The following is a 27,442-nucleotide window of genomic DNA, read 5'->3' as shown; positions in this document are numbered from 1 at the left end:
TCTCGGGCATCTGAACTATGAAGCTGTGGAGCGGCTGGCACGCGAGCCAAGCTCCGGCATCGAATGGACCGATCGATGGAGAGTGAACTGTCTGACTTGTGCTGAGGGCAAGCAGACGAAGAACAAACAATCGAACAAGGACTCTGGTGAGCATGCTCCCAAGGATCGTGTAGGAGGCGTGATCAGATCCGATCTTAAAGGACTCATGACACCGAAGAATCGACTGGGTAACAGATATATGATAAATTTTGTCGGCCACAAGTCGAACTACTGTGGCGTGTTTCTCGCCAAGACGAAGGATGTAGCGGCGAGAAAGTTCGGAGAGTTCCTCGTTTACTTCGAAAAAGGTTCGATTGCTTAACTCACGTCTTTCGAACGGATTCCGTGGATGAGTACAAAAATGTAGATTTGTTTTGCAAGAAACCTGAAGTCGCACGACAGCGCAGCGAGGCGCGCAATCAAGCGAGCAACGGAAAGTCGGAGAGGATGCACCGGACTATATGAATATGGCCAGGTGCATGGTGTTTGCCTGTGGGCTTCCTCTCAGTTTCTGGGGAGATGCCGTCACAAACGCGGCGTACATTCTGAGCCGGTCTCTGACCAGCTCCAACTCAGGGCGTACATCACCAATAAACAAACTGACGAAGCAAGCACCGTCGCTAGGAGAGAAAGTTGTCTTCGGGTCGCCATGTACAGCTTACAGGGACCCGCGGGAGCAAGACTTTGCACAGAGAGAGCAGACGGGCATGATTGTTGGAATCGGAGGGGAGACAAATGACTGCAGAGTCTACTTGCTGAAGGAAAAGATTGTGATTGGGACACAACCCGCAAAGAACATAGAGACGCTCGACAAAGAGCAGAACGAGAAAGTGCGGCGGACGTAACCGGGCAATCTCAAGTCCAGTTCTTCTTCTTTTTTTGCTTTTGGAGTGCTTGTTTGCGCTACCACTCGCGCTCCCTGCTTCGGCAGGTGTCGCATCATCCTCGGGCGCCTTCTTAGCAGCTTCCGACTCCTAGCGAGGCTCGTCCTCGTCGTCCTGCAGGTACTGATCCGTAGGTCAGCGGTCAGTAGGAGCCGATGCAGACCTGGGTGGTCAGGGAAGGGCAACCTCAACGTGGTAAATAGTGTAGTGGATCCGGACACAAGGAACTACGGAGAGGCAATGGAGAGTCGTCATTGGTCGCGATGGCTGAGGGCCATCGCGGAGGAGCTGCAAGCTCTCGAACAGAATGGTGTGTGGAAAGTGGTGAAGCTCCCGCGTGGGGCACACGTGTTGCACGGAAAGTGGGTGCTCAAGATTAAACTAGACGCGGAGGGTATGATTGACCGGCTGAAGGATCGCTTAGTGGCGTGTGGAAATGAGCCGATATTTGGCGTCAATTATAGTGTCACGCTCGCTGCGGTAATGTACATGAGCAGCGTCAAGTGAATTCTCGTGTTAGCCAGAAAGTGGGGCTTGCCTGCCAAACATGGCGACGTCCCCAACGCGTACGTTAAAGCTGACAGAGAGGCCGATTTGGACATCTACATGAAGATTCCCAAGGGAATGGAGATCTCTGACGAGATGAAGAGGTCATTGGGTGTTAACCACGGGGATGAGGTGGTACTCTAGCAGCAGAAAGCGCTCTACGGCTTGAAACAGGCTGGACGAATTTGGAGCGAACTCCTACAAAGTAAGCTAAAAGGAATCGGGCTCACCCAAAGCCTGACTAACATGTGTTTCTACTACAGGTGGCACGGGCGCGAGGTGCTGGTCGTCAGCCTATACGCTGACGACCTACTAGTGACCGGAACGGCACAAGAGGCCGTGAACGCGTTCTTTGCGAAACTTGATGACTTGTCTGTCAAGAGCGTTGGAGAAGTCAAGAAGTTTTTCGGGAGGAGAGTCGTGTACGATGAGTCGTATGGGTACGACCTCGACCAAGAAGTCGCAATCCAAAGATGTTGAATGAGTTCGGTATGAATATGGCGCGCGGAGCGCGCATGCCGATCGAGCAGGAGTGGAGTGACGACGGCCTCTAAACACCAGTCTTGTCCGTCTGTAGTTTTTCTCTTTATTACATATGATACAAGAAGAGGGTTTATCTGCTCGCCCCGCTAAAAAATATCCTCTATCCGGTCGGATAGAGGATAGAGGATAGAGAATTTCGCCTCAATTACCTCTAAAATCAGCATTTGCAACATGCAGAGTTTTGAGCGATCCGCTGGATGGTAAAATTCCGCTGGAATGACCCCAATCCGCTAGAATTTCTAACCGCGGAACAGGGCCTAGAAGTTTAGATTTTAGAAAATGGACTTCAAATGGTTAGCTTCGAGTGTCACCGCTGGATACATGCAGTGAGGAAAAACATGCGAAATTGGCCCGTAGATGCTGCACACAATTAAATTGATAGCTTCTTCCGGCGAAGCACTTGACAAACTGGCTACATGGAAACTATAAATAACATTACGCTTTGTTTACGATGCGTTTTAGCCAGGGATATCATACGCAACACAACAGAGCATACTTTTGAAGCCACAGCCCGCTAGAAAGGTCACAAAATATGATATGCTCCATTTCCAAATCGTAACAAATTGCCTAACTTTCCAGGTGGCACTTTTGAGCCAAAAATCGCCTAGCATTTAATATAAATGTCGGCATATTCTACAATGTCTTGCAGCTACACAGCTCTTTGGGCCTTCAAAATCGCATCGCCTAAGGCTCTTATTCGGGCCCACTCGTCCTCTGTCATTCTTCACCATACATATCCTAAGTCTCTTGTGATAGTTGCATTTTCATTGCTGCTTTCTGTTGTTTCTCTGACTTCTGCAAAATTGCTGCGTTTTTTCTTCTCTCCGCCTTGCGCTCTTTTTCCCCAGCCTTACATCAGCCAGTTTCAATTGTCTGCCTTAGTTTGAGTCTTGCCTTTTCCGGCTTAGCTACTTTCCTTGCATTGGCGTGCTCAAGCTTTCTTGTGCTGTCCTCCAACGCCTTGGAAACGGCTTTTTCATCCTCATGATTTTGAGCTCTTCAGTTTTTTTTATAGCTTTCACAGCGCTTTTGCCATACCGTCCTCGTGAGTAAGCACTTCAGCTTGATCAGACCCTTCGTCGGTGACCTCTCCGTCACCTTCTCTGGTTTTGCAAGATCTCTGTTCACGATTGTGTAGGCCCTGTATGCTTAGATGTCAATGGTGCGATGTTTTAGTCGCTGTAAACCTCTCGTATCTATTTGGCTGATAGACAAGGGATCTTATAAAGCTATATACCGCGCATTTGTAGCTTTAACTTCGTTTATGACGAGCAGGTAAATTTGCATTGGAGAGCGCCTTTTCGCAAATATTTAGGTACAAAGCAGTGGATGTCCACGCTTTTAGCATCACCTGTGGGCCATAATATTCGTACAGAGCACGCCCGATCACTTCTGAGCTGCAATGGCGTGGAATATTGGGTGCACTGTGTAAAGTAGCCATTCGTCTATGGTATCACACCAAGTGGATTTGAAAGTGCGAAAACACTCCCGCATCTAAAGGCTGAAGGATGGGGGTTGTATGAGGAGGAATGCTGAGCAAAAGCGCACCATTCTCGCTACACTTTTGTTGGACCGGTAGGGCCACATGGGAAACGTGATTGCCGAGAATCAGCAAAACGGGTTGTGTCGCAGGAATGTATTTCAAGAAGTGGCCGAACCATTCATCAAACACCCTCCCGTCGATGAAAACACTCTCCGTTACCGTACCGATTCTTCCAGGCGGAGATCCATGCAAAACCTCACGCGGTAAGACTCGCCTATGAAAACGAATAGGGATGGTATGACTGCGCCCGTTGTACTCACACATAGCAACACCTTAAATCACACCAAAGACTAAAGCACCCCCAAGAAATGTTTGCAAGAAATTACAATATATGTTGAGCGCAGCATCGCCGATACTGATGCTACAGGAAAGAATGACGATCCAATAGGACTCGCTTCCAATGTAGGAGGGCGGTTTCCCATCGCTAGATTTCGGAATCTATTCGCAGCAGATGTAAACTACGTACCATGCTGGAAGGTCTCCTGCCTATGTGAGGCGTTTTATCTCTTATACAGGACGGGAAATTGAATGAATACAATATGGAGAGCACCGCAAACCGCTGAGTTAGCTACATCATGCTAAGTGAACCTACGGTATCTACTGTAAATAAGTCTATATTTACCTGTTTGTATGAGGAACATTTCTGCTCATTTCCCTGTGATGTATTACCAACGTTGTACTAAGCTCGAACGTTGCCCCATACTCTAACGTTGCTCTAATTTGTAACGTTACTCTAAACGCTAACGCTACTCAATTATGTAGCCTCGGCATAGTGGGAACCCTGTTGTTGTGACTTTGCTGTTTCCACCTGGCTGCGGGTGTCGTAAATCGCATTTTTTATTACGTGGGTCGTGTCTAGCTGCTTAATGACCGGCTCGACTCGCAGATGCGTCCCTGTATTTTCTATCACAGGACACCAACCCGGCCTATTAGGAGCGGGGACCATTGAGGCGATGTTAGCACACACGTAGTCTAGAACAGCGGCTGAGCGTAACTCTGTTTGGCTAGTATTTGTGTCTTAAAGAGCCTTGACAACAGTGGTCTTCTCTGGCTTCAACTTGGCTCGTAGATAATTATCGCTAAAAATAAATGCCTTAACGTCGGTGATAACGCTTTCCATAATTGCTGAAGGGCCCTTTCAGCGCGATCTCTCTGTCTTGGCGTCTGCTCCAGGCCCTGATTACTCAGCCTGCTTTGTGCGTACAGATCACATACCGCGGACATTTGCTCTCCATCAGTCGCTCAAAAGACTCAAAGCCTCGGTAACAACGCATTGGCGAAGTGAATAATGACATACGCGTTGTGCTTCTTCTTCTAGTACGCTTGAGTAAGTGCATTAATTTCTCAACACGAACTGCGGTTTGTTACCCTGTTGTGGTGTTGAAAATCCCACGTGTACTCCAGCTACAAAAGTAGCTAGGAAGCTCCCACAACAATACGTTCGCTAGAATAGCAAACGATCGTTCGGGCGGACCTGAAGACCCCCGTTCTGCCCTTGCACCGGGACAGACTGGACCTTGTAAACTACTTATGTAGGCCAACCAAGTAAAAATAAGAGCTACTAGCACGAGCAAAGCTAATAGATGCTATGAATCCTCGTGGTCCCAACAGCGGAAGGGTATAGGCACGGGTAAGCCTTTTACGAGGGCACCGAGCGTTCAACACTCGGTTGGAAGAATAAAAAGGATGCAATACAAGCACTCCCAGTCGTGCAAATAGGCAACAATAAGCCGTCACGTAAAAATCTCCCGATAGTAATCGGCCAATACACACACAGTCTCTTGGCGTTGCCGGATGAACCCTCGCCACAGAGCTTCGAGTTCACCGACAGGCAAAACACACTCAAACAAGCTAGACCAGACGCTTACCTTGAAGCCGGACGTCGCTCTGTGTGTGAGTGGAAATTCGGTTCTGTATTTATGTTTGCCCTTTCGGGCCTATTCCTAAAACGAAGCCCTAATCATGTTTACAAATATCAAGTGAGCTATGATCCATTGTAAATCCTCTTGCACGCCAAGCGTCGTCTGCACCGCCGCATGAGCATCTTTTACAGCTCGCGCTCTGTCCCAGACGGTGAACATGCCTTCAAAGAGTCACGGAGTCTTCCTCGAGCTCATCCCAACCACCACCTAAGGTTCGTACCGTAGATGGTCAGTTCTTGGCCGCTGAATGCGAATCCGACCAGTCCATTAATAATAATAAGGACTGCCTGGATTGAGTGACATCTGGACCTTATCCAATAGCCGTTGAGTGTTCGGTAGTGACATCGTCGAGTCTCTTGCTCCATACAATCACCGTACATCACGTGACCGAGGGCTCGTCGCTTGAACAGATTGAGCGGTGCCGCATCTTTGTTGACGGGCGATTATCCGCAACTCTGGATAAATCACTACACCACACTGCTAAGCAAGTCAAACTTTGGTTTGCCTTGCTTTGTAGTTGTAACGTTGCTTAACTTGTCTGCTGTAATGTAGCAACGTAGTAGTGTATAGCGATTTGAAACTGCAGGGTTGTATTATAGCGTTGCTATACTTGTAGCGTTGCAAATACCATATACCATGAGCCTCAAATTCGGGCTCATGGTATATGATTGCATTAGTCCTGATACATCCACCGAGTTGATTAATGCTGAATCAACAGTGCGAACAATGGAATGCTATAAGTAAGCTGCAGTAAAAAGGTTAACGAAGGTCTAAAGCTATTACTAATTCCTTGACCTTAAATAAACGTGCGATCTCCTTATCTATAGCTTGAGCCATGTCTTCATCCTTTGGATCAGTGGCATGAATCTGGAATCAAAACATGGTGAGCCACTGCAAACGCAGCCGCATCAGTCGCCAGAAACTATGTCCAAGTCGAAGACTTTGGTGGGAACCCAAGCGTAAGTATGCACCTTCGCAAGCACCAAACTACCACAACTTGATCCCTCTGACTGCGTAGGTTTCGATACGGAGTGACAAGGTACATTTGTGGGAATTTAGGTTGATCACCACCTCGAGAACGCGTCTCATCGTGCCAACTGCGTAGAAATTGTAGAATTTGCTGTTGCCAACGCGTGTTCAGTTCCTCAGTGTGCGTCCGAGAATTGAGTGGATCATACAAGTGTGCAGTCAAATGGCCGTTCTCTACAGTGAGAATAATCACAGTCCAATGCACATCGAGGCTGTGTGTTTACGGGAACTGCAATCGTTTTGTATGAAAAGAGACTTCTGGGTTGAAATTTCTAATCCAAATCATGCGAAGAAAACGCCATGGTGTCGGTTCTTCCCTTGCAGATTGCAGCCATTCCGTAATTTTTCACCGCGTCATTTAGCCATTCTGACCCAGCCAATGATCAAATACTTCCTCAAATCGGATAAACGCTTTCTTTGACTGCAGCGGAAATTTGGAGTCAAATATGGAAGCTTAGTACTTTAAACGACCTCAGTCGCCAATGCTTCGTATGCAATATTACGATCGACAGTGGTCGGCCCAAACCATTTTGTGTCTAATTGTAGAAATTCGACTGGCCCAGTGTTTATGTCATGCCAGGGTTGGCGCATCCATTCCACGTCTTGAGTCCATTTACTACACTGTTCAATGGCATCATAATTCGCCCTCATCGCCTGGACGCATCGGCTACATTTCAAAGGAATTACAGTAACGTTTGTTCAAGAGCAACGTTAGCAGTATAAGAATTAGATGTACCTGGAGAAGAGGACTAGATTAGACCTCAGCTTCACAGCCGCTTGCTGGTTTTCCTTGGAAATCGAATCGATACGATTCACCACTTGCGGTCCGGCCTCCAAACGCTTCTGCTCTTTTGTCTTTTTAGATTAATATGTTTCGATTGCTGCCTGCATGAAGGTCACAAGCACGCTGGGTACCACGAATGGCCACTCGTGTATAGCAGCCTCTGCAGGATCAGCCTCAAATACACTTGGACTCGTGATCGACAGTGCCATATTTTCCATTATGCATGGATATTGGTCCAGAACATCTGTAACCCGTTGGATTTTGCGTGCTGTTTTCGCCCAGCGCATCAACACCACGATATTGATCGTCAAATCCTTTGGGTATGTCACAGCGACGTATCTCGCCATAGCCGCAGCTGAAGCCTAGTGTTTGAATTTCTGCTGGCGAAGTTTCCCTTCCACATGTGCTGGGAGGTTCATGATATCGATAACGCGTTCCTGTTTTACTTCTCGCAACTGCATCATCTCCACTTGTTGGACCTCAACGTTTACCTTTTAATTATCCTGCGAACTGCTACTGACCTGCGACAGCATTTGCAAGCTTTGATATTCCGTCGCCGGTGGTGCTTTCCAAACTTTTGTGGTTGATACAATGTGAAGTAGATTCCGTATCCATGTGAGTGCCACTAATAATACTCTGGGACAGCTCCGACAGCTCTAATGGATCCAGAGGCATATGTGAAGCTAACGGTCAGGCTTCTACATCGGCAAGATCCCAAGCCGGGCTTTGGAGTTCACCTCCCCGCCTTAAAGCTGAATCAGGTAAGGCTACATCATCCGATGACGTTATAGCATTTTTGAGCAACGTTGCAGATTGGAGCAACGATGTGGAGTCCATTGGTGCTTCAGCTCTTGACAGCGTAGCAGCACTCAGCGAAACGGGCAAAGTTGCTGGCTCCTCTACGAAGATCTCCAAAGCAGTGGTAGTTATCGTTCAACGAAGCAAAACAAGTACACCTAGCGGTTGTAGGGGGGAGGGGGCAATAGATGGTAAGAAGACCAGCTTACTACACGCAAAGAATAGTTACAGCAAAAACCAAACACGTAGACGCACTGAACTAACCACATGTCACGTTCTGTGCAAATATAAACGATAGGTAAAAGTAACGACAAGAGACGACTAGTGTGAGGTGGAGTGACGGCAGGGCTGCACGGGCACGACGAATACTGTGCCAGTGTGTCAGGGCTCGCCCCATCGTTTGATTGCGACCCATTCTTCAACAGTCAAGCCACAGCTAAAGTTGCGGCAAGCTGCCTGGGACGTTTGGTGGTTGTGAAGTACTGCTGCACATTTAAACTTAGTTTCACTAAGCTCATTCTAACCTCTGCATATACATTTGCTCGGATGGCGCTTTTGGCTCTCACTCGGCTATTTGATGCACTTAGACAACACACCATCCTGTCGCGGCACTTTACCCGGCAACTACGAGTTGTCTTCATTCAGTTATTTACCTCAAGTAAGCATAGAGACTTCACTATCGACTACCAGAATGGTAACGCTACGCAGTGGAGTTGCTACTGAGTAAGCTGCCAGCAATAACAGCTCTCCGGTTATGAGCCCAGCGCGGGATGGTTCTGCACAGAGCGCTCAAGATGCTTCTTCGGATATTGCGACTGCGCTCGCAGTGCAGCTCGATGCTGCTGTCTGGGCATTGTCAACATCGACGTTGCCGGAAGACCACCGTATGTTGATTGAGGCTGTCGCCCGTTTCTTTAGCTGTGGACACACTGCACGTGTCGCAAGTCATGTCTCACTGTCGACACCGCGTCTGCCGACTGCTGATCCCCGATTGGCGAGCGGTTTCCAACTGATGGAAAGTTTGACGAATGAAAGGACAAAAACAGTGGATGGAAATAGTGTACCATCCACCACGGAGCGGACAGAAGGATTCCTGGCAACTTAGTATGCAAAACAGCAAAACGCGTCCAGACGACCAATGCGCTTACTTCTTCGCTGTTGCCGGAGGCTAAGACTGTATTCTCGCTTACGAACGTCTCGCTCGACGATCTGCCTGTGCCTCGCAGTGTGCACAAACTTCCTGTTATCCTGTTGATGAATTTGACGAAGCAAAGTGAATCTTTGAATTGGAAAATGACCGTTAGGCTAAATTTCACGATGAGCTCTCCGGTTCTTCGGTCTGCTGCAGGTAGTCCGTCTTGGTCGCACGTCAACATAGGCCATCCGTATGATGCGCATCTCCTCGGACGCGTACTGCACTATATTGTTTAGTGCAAGAGAGTCGGCCCCGCCGCCGCACGCTTTGGAGATAGCGACCAAGTACATATAGTGTTCCGACCAGTTTCGTTAACCCCTCTAGCCCCGCGTTTTCGGGCGGAAATTACCCTGTATTCTACAGGGTAAGAGAACGACTTGGGTTTATTATTTGCGGAGTTTTTCCAAGCTCACAATCTCTGTCAGCTATCTACTCTGTGCAGTACAGGGGAAGAGTTAAAATGGTGGTTCTAACATATGGCACAATATCCTGTATCGCACAAATCGGCCACAGGGAAAATTTCTAAATATCAACAAAAACCATCACTCACAAAGAGTTTGCATTCATTCCATATTTGATTATTCATAGGATTGATTAGATCACTGCTGTCTGTACTACTTCACAAAGATTTTCTGCAGAACGTCCTGCATTCGTAGCGCTCGCTGTGCTTCGTGAATTTCCCGACCCTACGCTGGAACCGTCATCGCAACAACTGTCACCTTCCAGCTCGTCGTCTATACGTTGCGCACCTGCTCTAGTAGGAGCACGCAGCCGAATAGCCTTGAGACCGGGAGGAATTGTCGCTCCTCCCCGCCATAGATCGTGCCATATCTGGCTGCAGGTGGCCGAGTTTGTAGGTCCACTAGGATCATGTTGCCGCACCTTTTGGCATAGATACACCTTCCCTCTTCCAACGGCGTTATCGTCATCCACGCTCCGCATCCTCACTTCAGAGCACTCCACACAGTAAAACGTGGTTTCCCACGGGTTCTTGCCCGGACGCAGCAACGAGCACACTTTGCAGCCGTATTGACGGCGCTTCTGTGAGTAGGTCCCGTTCTTTCCACGTGTTGTGCGAAATACGCTCACTTGTTTAGTCGTGTGCTGTGCTGGTAGCGTGTAGCGCGGAGCTGACGAGCGGGAAACCGGAGTGTCTGCCAATGCTTCAACTGACAAGTCTCCTGCAAAGTCAGCCGGTCCAATGTTGAGTAGTGCAGTCTGCATCAGCCGCTGAAACTCAGCATGTGTCGGGGGTGCTTTACCGGGAGCAAGATTGCCTTGAATACGTCGATAGATGATGTATGCGTTGGTAAGCGCCATGTCAACTAACCCAAGAAAGATTGTGTGGTAATATTTCTTCATTTTCATCGCTCTCTGTAGTATACAGGAAAACATTCGACCGTTAGTTTATATTGTCATGTATAATACAGGATAAGAAAAGAGCAAGTTTTTCCTGAATCGAGTATCTTTGCAAGCGCAGTTGGTCATGAATATCTGCTCCTCCCATGCCATCTTGATAGTCTTTCACGAGTTGAGGAGCTGGCACGTCAACTACTTCAGCACCTGCGCGTCTTGACAGGGTTGTCGGTCGGATACTACACCCTGTAGCAATGAAGTGTACAGGACGGTTGTTCATCCATGACACTGCAATCAAATTCGGCTCAGTCTTGGACTGTGCAATCCGGTATACCCCTCTCGCCATCGTCTTTGGTCGTTTAGCTTGCTTGTACGGAATGTCTTTACAGTAGCCTCGCCGATTCGTTTGAATGGTGCCGACATGGTAGAGTCCACGTTGTAGAAGGATAGACGACAGCAGCACACTTGAGTAAAACCGGTCGGTGATAATCAGACGCTTCCTTGGTAGCCCAGCACCTCTTCAACATTACGGATCACAGCGTTGGGGCCTTGGTTCAGGTCTGCACAGTCACTGTTGAGCTTTCCTTGGTATATCTCGGCCCTATACAGAATAAGACACAAGCATAATTACTTAGTACCTGGATAATACAATGTTCTGTAGACTAAGTGATCCATTACCTGTAGCAGTACCCGCTCTCTGCATCGCAAGTCAAGAAGCACTTAGTACCCCATGGGTGAGGTTTTTCTCGAAGAAACTGCCGCATGGGGTTGAACTTGCTACTCATCGGTATCATTCCTTCGTCGAAGGCGATTCGTTGCCCTACTGTCATCCCCAGCTTGAACGTTGCGTTGATCGTGTCCGAGACAGGCTTAATCTTCCACGTCTTGAACTTGACAGCGTCAGGATGACCGTTGTCGCTAAAATGCAAGAATCGTACGATCTCTTCGAATCGCATTCGCGACATGTATCGCCCAAATGTGCCTTTAGGAACCGCGCCTTGTACATCCACCGCCCAATGCTTCGACAGCTTCTCACGGTGCGGGCAAAGGGTTCGGGCACACAGTAAACTAATGAAATGTACCAGCTCATGCGCTTGTATTGGCTTGAACGATCGTTGCTCAGCCTGGACTTGCTGTACAGTTTTCATCTTGTACTCAGGTCGCCTCAGCTTGAGCTGTCGCTGTCGTGCCATTATTTCGTCCGCTGCCTGCGTTCGATACTGAAGCTGGTACCGATTTGATTCCGTAGCGATAGACATCCACATCGATTTAGGCAGGAACAGGAAAAACAATCCTTCCAAGTTACTCCCCAGTGCAGTAGCCAACTCCGTAGGTGTGGCGGAGCAGCGTGTAAGCTCTGCCGATGGCAGCTGAAGGGAAGCGCCTACATAGCAACGATATATGGGTATTAGTGTCGAGTACAGGATAGCCGAAGCAAAGGACACTCGTTATCCTGTATAGTACACGAAAGCACTCACATGAATCTTCGAAGTAGGTCGTCCAGCCTGTTTTCGCGTGTTCGCTCAGCTGGTCCTTGTTCATCTGGTCGAATGGAGTTCCCGCTGAGAGATCGACTGCATCTTCCTCATCGCTGGTGTTTTCTTCCTCTTCACCGGCAGAAGTTTCACTTGTACCTTCAATGTCGGACTCATCGCCTTCATCGACTTGAAAGTCGTCCTCGTCACCAGAGCTTAAACGGTCATCACCAACAGATATGTCCACTTCTGCTGCGCGAACAGTACACGACCGTAGTGGACGTAGTGACGGTATAGGAGACGCAGCGACCTCTTTACGCGCACGTTTCTTTCTTGGCGTCTGGCCCTTAGCAGGAGCTTGGGCACGGGACTTAGCCGGCGACAGGGCAGGCGGAATCACGGGAGAGCTGACTGGCGGCTCGGGGGCACCCAGTGGAATTGATAGAGGGGAGCTCGTAGTGGCTTGTCGTTTGGCAGGCGGCATGTCATAGATAGCTGTGATATGAGTTAATAACAATATACCAAAATCAAAATGAGCCGATTCGTACCATCAACTGGCACGTGTTGCCATACTTCGTCAGCTCCGTCGAAATAATGTGTTTCGTTTGGCCTTTTCTTCCATCCACCAGGTGTAAAGTAGCGATTCTCGGTAGCTAGCCCCTTTGGTCGCTCAGATTGCCACCCTAGCTTCTTGAGTCTGGTCCACAGTTATCCCCATGTAAGTCGCCGGACTCTTCGCTTCTGCATGGTGCTACCTCCCCCTGGTCTAAATCGTGAATGGCGCGAAAATTGGCGCGCTCTCTAAATCTCTAAAAATTTCTGGCCACGAATTATTAGCCCGAGGTTAGCTACATCACTGTCAAACTTTATATTTGGCAGCATCACTTGAAGTTTGTATAGTTGTACTTGAATTAAGTATGAGCCCGATTTGCCAATAACCTTATCCTGTAGAATACAGGATACGAAACTTTTTATCCTGTAGAATACAGGAAGCGGGGCTAGAGGGGTTAAGCGTCCTTTGGTGCAGTGAAAAGTTTCATCGCCTGCGCAGGCGTGATATTCGTCTTAAATACTTCCAGTATACGCTCTATAACGTCTTGCAGGATGGGTAGCTGCGCCCACCACATGTCCACTTGCTTATTGTAGTATCGCTCCGCGGTTCCGAGCAAGTAGTGTCCACCTTGACGTCCTCGGATCGCCAGAACCCGCAGGCTGACTGCGCAAGCTGTACTTGGTGCTGATCGGAACGGCTGCCCCACTCCAGGAACCCCGAGCCTAGCCCGACGTACTCCTCTTTGCCATCAAATGGCCGTATCGACAGCTTCTTCTGGCGAGCATCTGGATAGTGTGCATGCTGCACTATATAGCCGCCAGAACCACCTTGCACTCGTGCGTCTTGTGGCTGCTGGGGGCATGGCCCAGGTCGAGCACCTTGCCCACATTGCGCTGCGGCCAATAGCCGCTGTAGATCAAAACGTGGCACACCATAACCTGCCTGGTGCTGTCAGAAATTCTCCGCAGCCGGCACCGATCGGCGTGGTGTTGTCGTGAGCGGGGTCTCTGGAGATCCCACCAGCGAGTTGATGTGCATACGTGTTCATTAGCGGCGTCATGAGCGGGTCGGTGGTGCGCGCGCGCTTCTCTGCGTCACTTCATTTCGATCTTCGCCTGAGACTCCTCTAGCTTCTTGAGTATACCAGCGAGGGTACGCATGATCTCCAACGTCTCTGTTGCTTGGTCGTTATCGACGGCTTGGCCTCGGTCGTTGGAGTTAGTACCGTCACTTCTTTCGTGAGTGACGGTGGTGCTCTTCTCTTCTGTGTCATTAAGCCATATCGATCCTTTCACGACCGGTAGCGGGTGCTGGCGTCGACGCTGGTGTGTCGTCACGGGCGACCACATCAATGGCATCATTCATCGGGCATCTTTGTATGCAACGCAGTCGTGGATTCCAGCGTAAAAGTAAGAGTTACATTCGCCCTTACCCTTCCTATCCTTACTGTCTGTCGCGTGGAGCTCTCCCAGCCTCACGTGCCCCACTTCATGTGTACCACGTTCCAGATCCAAACATTCGGCAGTGGTAGCTGCTCGCCGCTCCCTCGTCCAGAGTGATCCCGCGCATGCGCATCATCTTCCAACCCTCCGAGCACAACGATCGTGGCAACGGCACCACCAAACGAGTACGCCAGAAACCCGACGTCGGATGTCTCAAGCGTAGCCACGTAGAACATGGCGGTTCTCGTTGATAACGACCGCGACTCGAGAAATCATGTTGGGGTTGTGCAGCCACTCCAGGTTGATTTTTATTATATCCTGAGTTTGTAGCCACGTAGATTATTAGCACATTGTAACACAAGTCAAAGGACGTCTCGAAAGCTCTCTAATGTGCTGTGCTCGGCTCGGTGGTGTTTGCTGTCTTAAAGCAAAATCTACACTATAACCATGTCGAACAACGAGATGAGGGTCGGTGCATATCAGAACACGCTGATGATGGCAAGCAAGGGTTGGAACCACTTGAAACCCGTCGGCCATCCCGCCTTCAAAGCAGAGCCAACGTGTCCGTCTTTGGACCCTAACCTAAACGACAGAAGAGCGAATAAGGGTCATTGCTTATGCGCAAAGACTAATTGCTGCTCCCAGCAGTACTCGGTACAACAAAAGCCGCCGATACATGTTAGATTAACTTCTTCTCAAGACATTTCTCATTTGTTTTTAAATTGACTTTATTTTCAGTTAATGATTTTCATATATCACTTTTAAGAGTGTCTTTACGCTGCAAATGAACCGCGTGCGGTTCTAGCGGCTTGAAAGAGCGGAAGGTATCGATCTAGAGGAAAAGCAAATCCGCTGCTCACTTTTAAAGGTTTTGCGGAACAGGCCCCTACCGGTAGTAAATTCAAGCGCGCAAGGCCTTCACCGGGCTACAGTAGTTGCGGAAACACTTGACAACGGAAACATACGTAAGAGCGAAAACCTCAGGGTACCAGTATAAAATAATAATAATATGGCAATATTAGTGTAGTTACTAGCAAGTAAGAAATTGATTGATAATCTACTTGTGAAAGGATATCGCTTGGGGATCTATTAATACATTCCTGCTAAACTCGTTTCAGTTTTTGGCTCCCCCGTTACCGGTATTATTAATAGATCAGGTGTCTGCACACGATTACACGCTTTTGATACGGGTTTTCTGTGCGTCTGGCTGATACTCTGTATTACACAGTCTGTATCACCCTCAAACCACATGTATCAGCTGGCAAACGGGTAAATCGTTCGATTGCATCGTCAATTCATCATATTATTCATCTGAAAAAGAAGCGGTTGGCCGCACATTTTTAAAACTGCATCTCAAAGTTGACCTGTGCCTCAACACGTGTCCCATCGATCCATCCTGCCGCGATCCCACATGTGCAGATAATGAACCACTTTGTATGAAATGTTTGTTGCCAGAGGTAACCGCAAATCTCGCATGGCAGCATGCTTCTGCTTATGTTTACTGTACGCTAGTTTTCTTATGCAGAAATCTGCCTGAATAAGGAACGGGGTTTCAAGTTGAAACTTTCAACTAATAACCTCGCCATTTTAATAGTCGGAAAATATTTAGGGAGATGGGATAGTGATGGGCAAGGTACTGACAAAAGAATCCAGGCACTGACTTTGATTTCAATTTAAAAATGGCGCGCAGTAGGTGATCCTCCTTCGCTTCAAGCCCTACGAGCCGAACTTCATTCCTACATTTACATTCAAGCTCACTAGCCGACTGCGTCCTCAGCACCCCCATGTCCTCCAATTGTCTCCGCAACGTCCGTGTTGAGAAGCTACCCCCGAACACCGCCAAGATCCAGCCGCTAGATCAGGGGATCGTCAAGCATTAAACGCGTACAACGTCGACCAGCTGACTGCACTGCTCTGGTGCGAGGCTGCATAGTCTAAAGTTAGCGCTTCCACGATTCAGCACTGCTGGAATCACTCTGGTCTCAGTCAAAAGTCGAATCTTCAATTTATCCTAACTAAATTCAATACATGCACATGATCCGATATCATAGTCTGTTTTTAAGCGAGGCATTGTCAGCTTATGCAATTTCTTTCTTAATTTATATCAGGCGTTCCTTATTCAGGCTTTCTTATATGTACATGTAACAGGAATAGCGTTGCACTGTATAGTACAGCACAAGTATTCTTTTGTAGCATTACGCTACGTTGATAAAAGAGAGCGTAGTGTTCTCCGCACTATCCCCATTTCGGGTTTTACCGCCAACTGCGCACAGCATTCCCTGCACCTCTCCAAAGCTGTCGAACTTCGCACGATGAAGATCGTCTCTACGTTTATCTCCGCTTCACTCCTTATCGGATCGGTATCTGCCATTCTTGGTGGCCAGAAGGTCCCACAGGGCACGAAGACCTACACGACTGGTCTCCGCACCACCATCGACCCGAAGTCACCCGATGACTTCAGTTTCTGTGGGGGTGCTCTTATCAATCCCACCCACGTTCTCACGACTGCATCGTGCACCAAAATGTCGAAGGCCAACTTCGTGTCTGTGGGCGCGCATTACGTCAATGGAGGCGAAGATGGTGACGAGATTAAGGTTGTGTCGGTGACCCCCCACCCTCACTTTAACGCGAAGACTCTCGCTAACGATTTTGCGGTACTCAAATTGGCCAAGCCCAGCAAGTTCAAGCCGGTGAAGCTGCCAGCTCCTGGTGGCAGTGACATTAGGTCTGGTATGTGGGCTTCGGCTAAGGGCTGGGGTCTCACCTCTGCTTCCAACGACGCCATGGCTTCCGAGGAGCTGCTCAGTCTAAGCCAGCAAGTGATCAGCAATGACGCATGTCGTAAAGCTCTCAAGTCCACCACGATTGATATGTCGCAGGTGTGCGCTGGTGGCGAGCAGGGAAAGTCTCCGTGCCAGGGCGATACTGGTGGACCTTTCATCAAGAAGGGTGCCAAAGGTGATGGCGATGACGTGCTTATTGGTCTGGTCAGCGGTGGCCAAGGTTGCCGCGTTAAGGGATCTCCTGCCATTTACTCACGTGTGTCGTCGGCGCTGCCCTGGATCAACTCTGTCGCCACGAAGTAAACAACCGATACGAGGCTTTGGCTTTGGACTACATGTAGAACGCTTGTTAATTGAGGGACATCCCGCAATGAAAAACTACTTTATCCCGTCACTAAATCGAGTGAGCTTTTAACAAGAGTGACATTACCACTACTATATCTGACATGCTGGGGCGAACTTCTGCTCGGAGTCTTCTCCTCAGTCGCCAGCAGCTTATCGCTGCCCGCAAACTTGTCACTAAACCTGTAGCTCGCTGCTTTTCTACGTCGCGCGATGGGGACAACTCGCCACTGCTCGAGAATGGTACAGAGTTGGTCGCTGGACTTTGGCGTCGCAGCTTCCCGCAGCTTCTAAAGCTCCCGGAGTATCACGAAAACGGGGTTTTCATCGATTCGCTAGGTATAATGGGCCAATGCTGGCTGATTGTGCTGCTCTACTTGCCGAGAGAAACGAATGTTGATCTTCTGGAATTCCTGGAAGGCGCCCACGCTGCCACAGAAGCGAATCTTCGAGCAATGAACAGCGTCGAGTTCCCCACGTATCTAGCAGACATGACGGACAGATCATCTCAAGTGGCTGAAAACTTGAAGCAGTACACGACTCCTGCGTATTATAACCGGATGGCTCTGCAGGTCAAGAAAAATTACTTGCACCGCAACTTTTACATCGATTGCGAGGCCATGAGAGTTGAGAAGGCGCAGCTTGCGCGCGTCGTTTATCGCCGTCTGACGGAGAAGGAATACGATGATTTGGTGGAGCTCAAGAAACAACCAGCGGCTACGTCTCCTAAAGCGACGATAGAGCATTTAGCACTTCACGTAGACGTCGCTACAGTGGAGGACTTGAACGTCGTGTATACGAACGGTAAGACGCGCAGCGTGCAGCACCAAAATGTTTATCGTGTGGTATTTGAATCGCGAGTGACTGGTCCGCAAGAAGTGGATTGGCGTATTGAAAGTATGCACATTATTGAGCAGAAAGCTATACCACGCGCTGATAAGAATGCTGCGGACGAGGAGAAGAACAAATAGGATCGGTCTTCAGTCATGGAATGAAAGCAAATACTTAATGTACGAAGATTCTAACAACATACTTGTAATGACTTTGGCTAGTAACAACAAATTGATTTATATCAAAACTTTTAACTCACTCGAAACACCGCAAGATCCTCCACACCACAAGATACAGACGAGCATTGCCTGACTTTGCTGCTGAACAACCTCAACGCACTAATAAATACTACTGTAGTAGTACAAATTTTGTGCTAACTTATTTACAAAATGTAGTCAAATTGAAACAAAGTTGCTTCGCCCGAAGAAGCTCTGAAATTTATCATCATTTTTTCGTTTTCAGTAATGATTTCCTACCCATTAGATAGATAAAATCTACTTCGTATTAATGTTGTGAAAGTTGAGATTTTCTGTAATGGGACCCTGCTTTGCTTGCTCTTCCGTTTTATTACCGTAGAGAACTGGAGCTGGAACAGTAATATATATCTCCAATAGTTAGCTCTAGTGAGTCCAAGGGGAAGCAATGCTTCGTAACCCTCGATTAGCTCCATAACCCCCGGATAGCTCTAGAAACTACGAGGAATTTCCAGAAAACAGTACTTTGTACTGTTTTCTTCCAGTCTGTACAAATAACTCTGGGATATAGCTACCGATCCAGTACATATTTCCAGACAGTTATTGAACAAAAAAACAGTACACTTAAGTTCGCAGCTAATAATTTAATTTACAAACCACTCTTCCAACAACATTTACTATTAATTACTATTATAAGTTATTTCTTACTTATCTTCAGCTCCTCGGTTTTTTATAGATCATACGAAGCTATTTTGTCTTTATCTTCGTTCTTCACATTAGAAATGACTTCTCCGGCCACAAGCTACGAGCCTCCACACTTGTCCAAGTACGGTCAAACACGCTTCGTGGTTGATGCATTGGATGTTCAGGCAGCGCGTGACTTGGGCCTGCTACGGGATGACGTTGTATTGGACTCTGAGAATTCTGTAGCAGAAAACTACGGTCTGGTGTACGACCGTCTTTGTATTTTTTACATTTTGTAATTGCAAACCAAATTTTAGCTAAATATTATCTTTAAAACTTTGCTTCACAAGTCATGTTTTGGCAGATCGTCCAGTATTGAAATTTCGAAATTGTGATCCGATAACATTTTCAGTTGTTGCCTTGGGGTGTCTATACTAAAAAATGTATGAAACAGTGTTTCTTGTTTGCGAGCTATAAGATCTCGATTGCAGCGTCCCAGACTTGGACATTAACATATTGAATTCTTTAACACCTTGCTTACGAACGTCGTATAAGACGACATATTATTTTTGTTACGTCGTATATTACGACATTGCACGAAGGTCATTAGCAAATGGCTCGGAAAAGTTTTTTAAATACTTTAATCAAGTTACCACAAAAATATAATCTGCGAGAGGTCATTTTGCTACAAGTCAAAACCAGGCCAGGGGAAGGGGATCAGCCACGTCGTGAACAGCCACTCATTCGACATTTTGCTGGATGGTGCGCATACGGAATAGTCGACGCGAGAAGCCCGCCGCGCCGGCTGCCGCTACACACGATATTGACTTTGGCCACTTATGGCGGCAGCTTCGGGCGGCGGGGTGGAAGTCCAAGCGTCCGAGTGGCCTCCAGACTGAGTGGAGCTACTCGAGTCCTGACAACACGCACGTCTTCGTGGGGGAGAAATCAGTCGTGGACTACGCGTTCGACAGTGGCTTGCTGGAAGAGGCGGATGCTGATGCTCAAGTCCGAGATGAAGAAGGTGGGGAACTAGACCAAGCAGGAGCTGGTAGTAGTGGTGAAGAGCAACAACACGAGGGGGAAGACGTCGTTCGGCCTTCCCAGATCGACATCCCGACCATGATTTCCTGTGTTTGGTGGGACCGGAAGCCCGTCTATTATCTCTGTACGGGCTCCATTATGGCGGCGTCGACAATTGAGCGAAAAATAAAACGTATCGGTGCGGTTCGAGTGCCGTGCCCCTCTGCTGTAAATGACTACCAGAACTGGATGAGCGGAGTTGATGTCCACGATCAACTCCGTCTCCAGTCGTATTCACTGCAAATGTCGACGAGGTTCACGAAATATTATAAGAGCCTATTCTTAGGTTTGCTGGACATGGTCATGGTAAATGCGTATCTTACGCACAAAGAGGGGGCCAAGATCAAGGGGATGGCTGCTATGAAGCGCTCAGAGTGGTTTTGCGTCCTTCAAAATCAACTTCTCCAACTCAAAGCCGAAGATTTTGCTGGAGTGGAGGCAACACCGCCTCCTGCGAGCCAAAAGCGCCAGCGCACCCCAGTACGCCTCACGCACGCGCTGCAGCAGTCTGAAGATTGGGTTACCGTTACTGGGGTCCAGAAACGCCGGCAGAGATCGTGCAAGGTCTGCGCGCTCTTGCGTACTGAAAAGAAGAAGTCCTTCGCAACAACGTTCTTTTGCGAACGCTGCTCCGTTGATAATGCGAAATGCTGGTTGTGCAACCGTATTCGACGGGAATACAAGGGCGTTGCGAAGACATGCTATGATATCTGGCATGATGACTTCGACGCCGGGCAAGCTATCCCACCAAACTTAGGGAAGCGCATTGTGCTCCGTCGGCCCGGCCAGAAAGCTGGCCAAAGAAAGAAGACGCGACGGGAACTTCGACTTGGGCACGATGCTGGCAGCGACGACGGCAACGGTGGTGACAACGAGAATGGTAGTGATGACGAGTGAGCTTGGTTGCGTGTCAGTTGATTAGTGATTTGTTTCAAATACACAGCTTCTTGAACCATCGTACCTTTGTCCTTGCGTTTCTTGATTTAAGTGGACTGCCTGTGAAGCAATTTAGCCATCTGTTGACTGCACTTGCAGTCAGTTACGACATTGAGCAGGCAATACTGTCGCTGAATCCCGTCAGAGTTACGACATTGAAAGAAAAACCTGTTGAAAATTAATGCACCTAACCTCACGTCAAAAAGTGCACCCATACAAATACGTAGTAACATTGATATACCGTATCTTACGACATGCGCTTACGCGTTCTGGGCAAGTACCGTCCGGACGCAAGGTGTTAAGTGTATTTGTATTTTGTGAATTTGTTTTGTGGTTTGGAGACGTCTACAATACATTTTTTTTTGCAAACGACATCGCTTCTTATGCATTACACGTCCTCAACTATGATAGCACTAGATGCATGCCATTCTACAATTTCTGTTATGGCGCCTTTGAACAAGAGAGGAAAACACACACGCAACTTCCAACGCAATCTCGACGGCTCCTTTTACAGATTGCGAGTCAACCAAAATCTAGCTAATCGGCCTCCCCCTGAAGAAAACCCGGCGTTTCGACCGCAGAGTGGCAACGATTTATTTCGAGGAAGGCAAGCACAAAGAGGGCGAGGTGGGGAGACATTTGATGTTGAGCGCCTTTATGCAAAACGATGGGTCCACACTCTTGAATTCTACTTAGTGCAGTGGGTAAACCATAGAGAGCTAACGTGGGAACCAGCTAGAAACTTACCTTGGCAACTAAAAATGGATTTTGAGCGAGAAACAGTCAACTTCGTGTGGCTATACTAAGCTACCCGCGGACGACGCCGTCGAGCGCCCCCTGCTACCCGACGAAGGTTGTAAGAATGTAGGAAGATATTTAAGCTCGTATGCGAACTCAATACATACTGTTTCCAGTACTATGAGTTCACTGCTTGGATTCGCAAGAAAACAGTACTTTGTACTGTTTTCTGGAAATTCCTCTAGAAACTACAGGACAAGTACATGTACAGTACAGTGCACGCCGTCAATATGTGCGCACCCTAATTCCGGGTTAATTTCCCTAAAAGGCGTTGAAACTGGATCGGTGATCTATTGATATAATTTTTGCGGACAACTTGCGCCCATCATTCTGACAGGGACTAAAGCCTGTGCCCATTCGTGTTATTTAGCTTTCATGCGGCACATCAAAATACGCAACTTGGTACGTCTTAAGAGTGGTGGCTTTTGCTTGTCCAAAAAACAAATTGGGTAAGCTTATGAACTATGGCCCCAAAGCTGTACGATTAAAGATCATCTCCCATTTAGGAACTTCATCGAAAACCTGAGTGCTATGTGTCTCAATATGGACCAACCGTCGTGAGAAATTTATTGCCCTGCCATTCAGACAGGTACTGTATTGTGCCTTTCCAAAGTTTTGGCCAATCTGACCTTTAAAGGCTGGTCCTAAGCAAGGGCGGGTAGGGCTAAAGGTCGGATTTGAGGACGAACTGGGATTGAATTGCTAAGCCAGGCCACTGAATAAAATGATATTTGACCAATAACACTGTTTGATTTTGCCGACTATAATCCAATAAAATTATTGATTGTGGAGGCCCTACGCAAGGGCTCCGATTTGGTCTAAAGGGTACCTTTTAGCAAATTAAGGGCTGAATGGCCAGTATTTGCCGGCCATTTACCCTTACGTAATGTGACGGGGTCACACAGCACCTTGCGCAAGAGGAAGTTATCTTCCGAGAGTATACAAACTCTCAGTGAAAGGCAGTTCACAGGTCCCCTCTTTTATTAAAGAGAGCGAAGTGACCTAAATAAGGTAGATTGTAAACTGAGTATATTTATAGGTAGGTTAAGTTTGGGTTTAGTACAAACTGTTAGTTACCTATAGAAATGCAATGTCATTTAACCAATGGTTGGCTTTGAACGACCTTGGTACCTTGTACCAAATATCTCGGAGTATGACGTGTCATACTCCTGAAGTGTGGAGTGTCACACTTCATGTAACCAGGGTACACTTAGGACCACGTACCCCGTTACATCCTCCCCCACTTAGGTTCGGTTTACCGACCAATCAGAATGAAGAGGTGTTCGTCACAAACTCTCATTCTTAAAGTCGAAAACCATCGACTTGGCCGCGCGAGCGCGGCGGAGGCTCACTTCACAGTTAGAGCCTCGAGCAGCAACCTGTGCGCTCTTCGTCTAGGTCTCCACTTCAACCGTTAACATGCCTCGTGGCACTACTAAGAGTGGTGCTAAGACACGCTCCAAGGCTGCAGCCGGTAAGGCGCAGGCCAAGAGCACTAAGCCTCACGGCAAAGGCTCTGCACTCAAGGAGGCTACTCAGGTGGCCTCCGAGGCGACCGGTTCCTCGGGTGACGCGGCTGCGGACAAGCGCGCAAGCAGGCGCCGCAGTCCGTCGCCCTCGTCTTCAGACAACCGTCCGAACCCTCGGTTCGTAGAACGCGAGTTCAACTCGGGCAGTGAAGACGATGCCGAGTCCGAGAGCACTCAGGATGCTCCTGTGGGCTCTGTGGGAGGGCACAGCCCAGTGCCCAGTGAGCACAAAGAAGGCAGCGTGCAGATGCTCGCTAGTGATCGCGGTGATCACAGTCCTAGGACCTCTGTGCGCTCTGAGAGTCCGGCCGTTAAGGCTAAGGGCGCTCCCAAAGCCGGTGGCGATGAGGAAGAGAATCCTCGCAAACGTCTCTCGCTTGCCGAGGGTCTTGCGCGCGCTAAGGTCTCTAAAGCCGAAGGCGCCACGCCCTCAAAGAAGCGTACAGCTTCTAAGTCTCCACTCCGCGAGGAGAAGGAGACTCAACACCCCTATCAGAGTATCGTCGACTCCTCGGATGAAGAGGAGGAGAAGGAGGAAGAAGAGGAGGAGGGTGCTATCGCTGAGCCCCGGGAGGTCTCGAATGACCTCGACCAGCAGCAGGAGGGATTCCAAGCTGCCCAGCGTGTGCGTGGTGGTTCGGTGGTGGCCCCCGTCAGCCAGGGAGCTGCCATCAACTCAAGAGGGTATTGGCCTCGCGAGGAGAGCTCTGGGGCTGACCTCTTCTTAGAGCTTCTCGTCGCTCCTCGTGGCCTTGTGGGCGGCCACACTTCTAGGGGCATCTATGAATGAGCCCTTGTTCAGAAAGAACAGTTGTTCGTCGACAACTTGGAGGCTGCTCGGTGTGTGCTTCTCGCGCAACACCGCATTCCCCTTAAGGACTTCACGACTTGTCGTAAGAAGCTCGAGACCCGGGGTGGTCTCTATCCTGTTTGGGGATACCCCTGGGTTATGCCCGAGAACTGTCCCACGTGGAGTTCTTGTGAGGACATGTTCGGGGCGTGGGTGGAGACTCTCAAGTACTCGCCCACGGAGTTATGGGAACTCCATGAAGATCAGCAGCTGTCTCACATCCTGGACCAGCGTGATCTTCGTGTGAGGTTTGCCACTTGATCAGCAAGCGTATGCTGCCAAGGGACATCCTGAAGCGCGCGGCTTCTAGCGCTCACGATGAGCGCGGGTACGGTATGTATTCATCGACCGTACCCCGTTCGGGCAAGAAGCCCCGGACTACTTATGAAGCTGCCGCCGCTTCTGTTCCCAGATTGCGACAGCCTTCGGGCAGTCAATCAGGAGCCGTTCAATCGGCTCCCACGAGTTCTCGGAGTGGGTATAACCCCTCCACTTCACGAGGAGCTGTCGCTTGCCGCGACACCGTTGCTCCTGGAGGATCCACTCCACATGGAAGTGGGCTTCTCCATTCCGGTCAAGCAGGGGCGGAGGTGCCCTCGTACGAGTACGAGTACTCGGCGCCTCCCGAGAGCCATTCTCGTCCGAGTGCTCCGACTGCGGGTCCGACACAGAACCCTGAGGTTGACCGCCTCCGTCAACGTGTCCTCGTGCTTGAGATTGCACTTGGCCTTGGGACTGGCGGTAATGCTGCCGCCCAGGCCGGGAATCAGGGCGAGCTCGCTCGTCTTGCGGGCCGCCTGGACCTGGTGGAGCGAGAGGTCGCGAGCCTGCACCTGCGGGTGGATCGCCGGGCCTCTTCGTCCGATCTGGACGAGGCCTTTCGCATGATCCGACGGATCGAGGCTTTGTTGCCACGTCCGGAGCCGCCTGCGGCACACTCCCAGACGTACGCGTATGGTGCGTACCCGGCGTATTCAGCGTACTCGGCGTATGGCGCCGGGGTCCGTTCGTATGGAGCCCCTCCGGCGTACGGTCTTGACCGCAGCCTTGCCGTCCCGACCGAGACTTGGGTGCCTGCTCCGACGCCCTCGTCGACGACTGTGACCGGCCCTCGCTTCGAGGAGCTGGGTCAAGGAGGATCTGCGAGTCAGCAACCCCCTGCAGGTCAAAGTACCGCTTAAGACGTCCGACATAGAGCGTCGGGTGCGTCGTCATTGACTTTGGAAGGTCGATGGTGTACGACGCACCATGTCTGGCCAGGACTGCAAAAGGTCCGATGAAGCGGTGCTTCAGTTTGTTGCTGCCGACAGAGCTAACAGTGTCTAGAGGTAGGTTCCTCGTGTCTAGCAACACTAAGTCACCAACCTCAAATATACTTAAGTTTCCTCTTCCTTGTTTGTCTGAGTACTCCTTTTGTTTATCTTGGGCCGCTGCCATGGCATCGCGGACCCTGCTGACAATGTTCAGCTTGGTATCCATAAAGGATTCCACCTGTTTCCGCAGCAAAACTGGCCTCACATCCGAGACCTGGGAGGAAAGGGCTTTCCGAGCCTCTCCCCCACTTAGAATAGAGGGGTCAGTGTCTCCTCGAAGAGTGAGAGGCACTCTGGGGTGGCGGAAGCCGTTCAAGTAGAACGGCGTGAACCCCGTGGACGCGTGCACCGCGTTGTTGAGCACAAACTCAACAACTGGAAGCTGCGACGACCACGTACGTGGCGCTGCCGCGCACACACTGCGCAGAGTGTCCTCGAGCACTCGATTGACGCGCTCTGGATGGCCGTCTGTCTGCGGATGATCCGCAGTGGACATCTGCAGACGAGTTCCCAGTAAAGGGGACAGCGTTTTCCAAAACGCAGCAGTGAACCGCGGGTCTCGGTCCGAGACAATCGTCTCCGGGAGACCGTGATAGCGGAACACGCCATCGACGAACAACCTTGCGGTTTGTTCGCCCGTTACAGTGACGGGAACTGGAGCAAGATGTATCATCTTGCTCAGCCGACACACGAACACCAAAATTCCGGTGTTGCCGTGTCCGTCGGCGGGAAGCCCAAAGATGAAGTCAAGACTCATCGACTTCCAACAATCATCCGGTACGGGCAGGCTCTGGAGTGGAGCCGAAGAGTGCCCTGCGGGTTTGACCCGCTGACATGTTTCACATGTCTTGACGTACCGGGCGACCCACTTGTACATGTGGGTCCACCAGAAGGACTGAGAGACCGACAGAAAGGTCTTCTCGCGGCCCAAGTGGCCGCTGGAGGGCGCGTCATGCGCCTCCGCGAGGATGTTGAACTTCAGATCCTCGTCGTTGGGTACAACCACACGTGGAGGATCAGTGGGCTCCACCCGATAATAGAGGAGGCCCTCCTTCAACTCATATCGGTGGAGCCGTGAGCGCTGTCGCGACGAGAGCCAGTCGGACTTCGCGCTCGTTCCGGCCTTAAGGAACTTGACGATAGGCGCGACAGCCTCATCGTCCCGATACGCCATGCGTATCCGATCATATAGATCCGTTGCCACCCGCGTGATGTGGGCCAACTCATAGTCGGGACGCCGAGAGAGGGCGTCCGCAATCACGTTGAGCTTGCCCGGCTTGTATTCGACGCGGAAGTTGTATTCCGCGAAGAAGGACAGCCACCTCGCCATCCTTTGGGAGAGGTGAGGCGAGTTAGTCGCCGTCCTCAAGGACGCGTGGTCTGTGTAGATCACAAAGGGCCTAGAGCCCAGAAGGTGAACACGGAACTTCACAAGGGCATATTTCATTGCCAGGAGCTCCTTGTCATGGACAGGGTAGTTCCGCTCGGCGGCTTTGAGCTGCCGGGACTGGAACGAGATGACTCGTTCCTGTCCAGCCGTGTCGTCCTGCAGCAGTGCAAACCCGATGGCGTAATCGGAGGCATCGCAGACGACGCTAAACGGCTTCGTCTCATCCGGCAGAGCCAGGACAGGGGCCTCTTGGAGACTGGCCTTGATGCTGTCAAAAGCATCCTGGTGCTCTTGTTCCCAGCGCCATTCGACGTCCTTCTGAAGGAGGCTCGACAAGGGCTTAGCGATGCCCGCGTACCCAGCGCTGTACTTGTGAAGGTAGTTGGCCAAGCCCAACCACTTTCGAAGATCCTTCTGGGATCGGGGCGTCGGCCATGCTGCTATGGCCTTGACCTTGTCTGGGTCAGCCCGAACGCCCACGTTGCTGACAAAGCAACCGAGAACTTTAATCTCTGGTGACGCGAAAACGCACTTGTCGATGTTGGCGTAGAGCTTATTCGCTCGCATCACGTCCAACACTCGACGGAGGTGTCCTAGATG

At 49.7% G+C, this 27,442-nt stretch overlaps 2 protein-coding genes across 2 annotated transcripts; both read left to right on the top strand.

Moving 5' to 3' along the window:
* Positions 1-16,421: 16,421 nt before the first annotated feature.
* Positions 16,422-17,195, top strand: PITG_13655 (glucanase inhibitor protein, putative; the record flags this gene model as incomplete). The annotated part of the gene is made up of 1 exon (XM_002899794.1): positions 16,422-17,195. The coding sequence occupies one exon, from the start codon at positions 16,422-16,424 to the stop codon at positions 17,193-17,195; it is 774 nt and encodes a 257-aa protein (XP_002899840.1).
* Positions 17,196-17,578: 383 nt separating this feature from the next.
* Positions 17,579-18,205, top strand: PITG_13654 (uncharacterized protein; the record flags this gene model as incomplete). Its single annotated transcript, XM_002899793.1, has 3 exons — positions 17,579-17,698; positions 17,765-17,926; positions 17,978-18,205. The coding sequence occupies 3 exons, from the start codon at positions 17,579-17,581 to the stop codon at positions 18,203-18,205; spliced, it is 510 nt and encodes a 169-aa protein (XP_002899839.1).
* Positions 18,206-27,442: the final 9,237 nt, after the last annotated feature.

Source organism: Phytophthora infestans, genomic scaffold, assembly GCF_000142945.1.
Source record: "Phytophthora infestans T30-4 supercont1.29 genomic scaffold, whole genome shotgun sequence".
Lineage (NCBI taxonomy): Eukaryota > Oomycota > Peronosporomycetes > Peronosporales > Peronosporaceae > Phytophthora > Phytophthora infestans.
Note: the sequence above shows the minus strand (reverse complement) of the source record. Positions and strands in the feature narration are given on the sequence as shown.